At 33.1% G+C, this 2,674-nt stretch overlaps 1 protein-coding gene across 1 annotated transcript in view; it reads right to left on the reverse strand.

Annotated features, from left to right (window-relative positions):
* Positions 1-1,560, reverse strand: part of LOC106475160 (leukotriene A-4 hydrolase-like) — a 14,680-nt gene extending 13,120 nt beyond the window's left edge. The window contains exon 1 of the mRNA XM_022379352.1: positions 1,404-1,560. Coding sequence (XP_022235060.1) covers positions 1,404-1,535 — 132 coding nt within the window. The 5' untranslated portion in view covers positions 1,536-1,560. The remainder of the gene's footprint in view (positions 1-1,403) is intronic.
* Between the last annotated feature and the right edge of the window lie 1,114 nt (positions 1,561-2,674).

Consider the following 2,674-nt stretch of genomic DNA (forward strand, 5'->3'; position numbering starts at 1 on the left):
AAGTAGTCCATAGTTGTAACTATACTTATAGTTACATAAAAGTAGTTCATAGTTGTAACTATACTTACAGTTACATAAAAGTATCCTATAGTTGTAACTATACTTACAGTTACATAAAAGTAGCCTATAGTTGTAACTACACTTACAGTTACATAAAAGTAGCCTATAGTTGTAACTATACTTACAGTTACATAAAAGTAGCCTATAGTTGTAACTATACTTACAGTTACATAAAAGTAGCCTATAGTTGTAACTATACTTACAGTTACATAAAAGTAGCCTATAGTTGTAACTATACTTACAGTTACATAAAAGTAGCCTATAGTTGTAACTATACTTACAGTTACATAAAAGTAGCCTATAGTTTTTTTTTTACTCGCACTACTGTCCATTCACAAGATTGATGCAAATCCATTTCAGGAGTGTATTAAAAGCTTAAAATGAAATTCTCTGTTATATGTACAGAAAACATTTGTTACAAGACCAGGAAATAAACACAAGAGTGTGAAAGTGTGTTTGGTCAATGGCAAGCAGTATTTCTAGATCCGGTTCTACTCTGTTCCATAGAGAAGCACCATATCAGACCTAAGAACATGTGTTGTTTCTTTTTAAATGAAAACCTACAGCTTAGTCTAGATATATATATATATCTATATATATATATTACCCACTTTGTTTTACTTAGGAAAGATCATAGATAGGAAAAGTTGTAGAAACAAAGGATAATCTGAAGATAGGAAAAGTTGTAGAAACAAAATAGATTATCCTTTGTTTCTACTTTTCCTATCTTAGATTATCCTTTGTTTCTACAACTTTTCCTATCTTAGATTATCCTTTGTTTCTACAACTTTTCCTATCTTAGATTATCCTTTGTTTCTACAACTTTTCCTATCTTAGATTATTCCTTTGTTTCTACTACTTTTCCTATCTTAGATTATCCTTTGTTTCTACAACTTTTCCTATCTTGGTTTATCCTTTGTTTCTACAACTTTTCCTATCTTAGATTATCCTTTGTTTCTACAACTTTTCCTATCTTAGATTAGCCTTTGTTTCTACAACTTTTCCTATCATAGATTATCCTTTGTTTCTACTACTTTTCCTATCTTAAATTATCCTTTGTTTCTACAACTTTTCCCATCTTAGATTATCCTTTGTTTCTACAACTTTTCCTATCTTAGATTAGCCTTTGTTTCTGCCACTTTTTCTAACTAATACTGTATCTTGTTTCTGATTTTTTCCCCTTAGATTCAGGTACTTTTATAATCAACATTAATACAAGGTAGAGTAATAAAACAAAGTTATAATATAATACAAATAGTATATATCTTTTAATAAGTGTGCTGGAGTTATTACAGTGCCATAGACAATAGGTAAGATTATCAAACATAATCTTTTATAATTACCAAAAGTGTTGGAGTGACAAATGTCAGACATGGATTCTCCATCCCACCAAAGGGAAATGATGGAGGTAAAACTAGAAGGTCATAAATTCCCCAAACGTATGGTCCAAGGAGCTTTTCAGCTGTTTCTAACATTTCTTCCGTCTAGGAGATAAATAAAAACACATTCAATAAGTTTCTACTTTACACCACCAAGATTTGTAACAGGTTGTTAGGCTTAGAAATATTTTTAACTATCAGTTGCTGTTAACAGGGAATTTATACAGATATGGATTAGGATAGAAAGTCACATGGAATTTATATTTTGGTAAGATACAGTTTTTTATATCTATATAAAATTTTACCACTCTTACTCCTTTTAATTACTTAACAATTCTGCTCTAGAATATTACCATAATTTTCCGAATATTACGCACACCCTAATCTTCACGAACAGAGTCAAGCTTGCCTTATCACCATAAATAATATACACCTAGACTTTTGCAATACTGCAGTCAAAGTAACTCTTTGAGGAGTTCTGAAGAGGTATTTTCAAGAATCTGTTGCCATTTGTTGCAGAAACTCCAGTCATGAGTCCTTTAAATGTGAGAGATGGGGTATGTTTTTATTCTATATATTACAAAATTGCAACTTAGCGTGTCAATGGTGTCTGGTACATTTTTCAGCGAGTTTTATAAGTTTCTGAAAAGAGTTGTTTTCTGATGCAGTTAAAGAGTTTTGCATGGTGGTTTAGGTTGAGTGTTGTCAGATACTGGGGTGAAAATGTTGCTGGAATATTCAGATAAAGAAAGCAGGAGATCAAGAGAAAGGGTAGTTGCTGTTTTCTTCTGTGTGTGTGTGTGTGTGTGAAGGAGTGATGATGTAGGATGAAGATCAATGAGATTCAATGCAAGTGAAAAAAGGTCTAAAACGAACCCGGGTTCTGGAGATGATGGGGTTACATCCTCAAAGAAGTACCCCAGTTAGAAGGAACAGGTAAGGGTTGGGAGGATGAAGGACAGGAAATGGGACCAGATGCCATATGAGACTCTGTTCGAGACAAATAGGCTACAAAAGTCATAAAGGTTTATTGCTGGCGGAGTTTCTGGGACTGTATTAAAGACATATCATCTCAGAAAAGGTGCAAGATGTAAATCTCTGAGATATGTTGAGGTTAAATTGACCTAAGCCAAAACTGCATCCTGACCTATAAGGTCCCAACAACAAAGAAAACGTATGTAATGCCAGAGCCAAAGACGAAATGTGGGTGGAGGAGAGAAGTGTAAGGGTATCAG

Source organism: Limulus polyphemus, unplaced genomic scaffold (assembly GCF_000517525.1).
Source record: "Limulus polyphemus unplaced genomic scaffold, Limulus_polyphemus-2.1.2 Scaffold8159, whole genome shotgun sequence".
Lineage (NCBI taxonomy): Eukaryota > Metazoa > Arthropoda > Merostomata > Xiphosura > Limulidae > Limulus > Limulus polyphemus.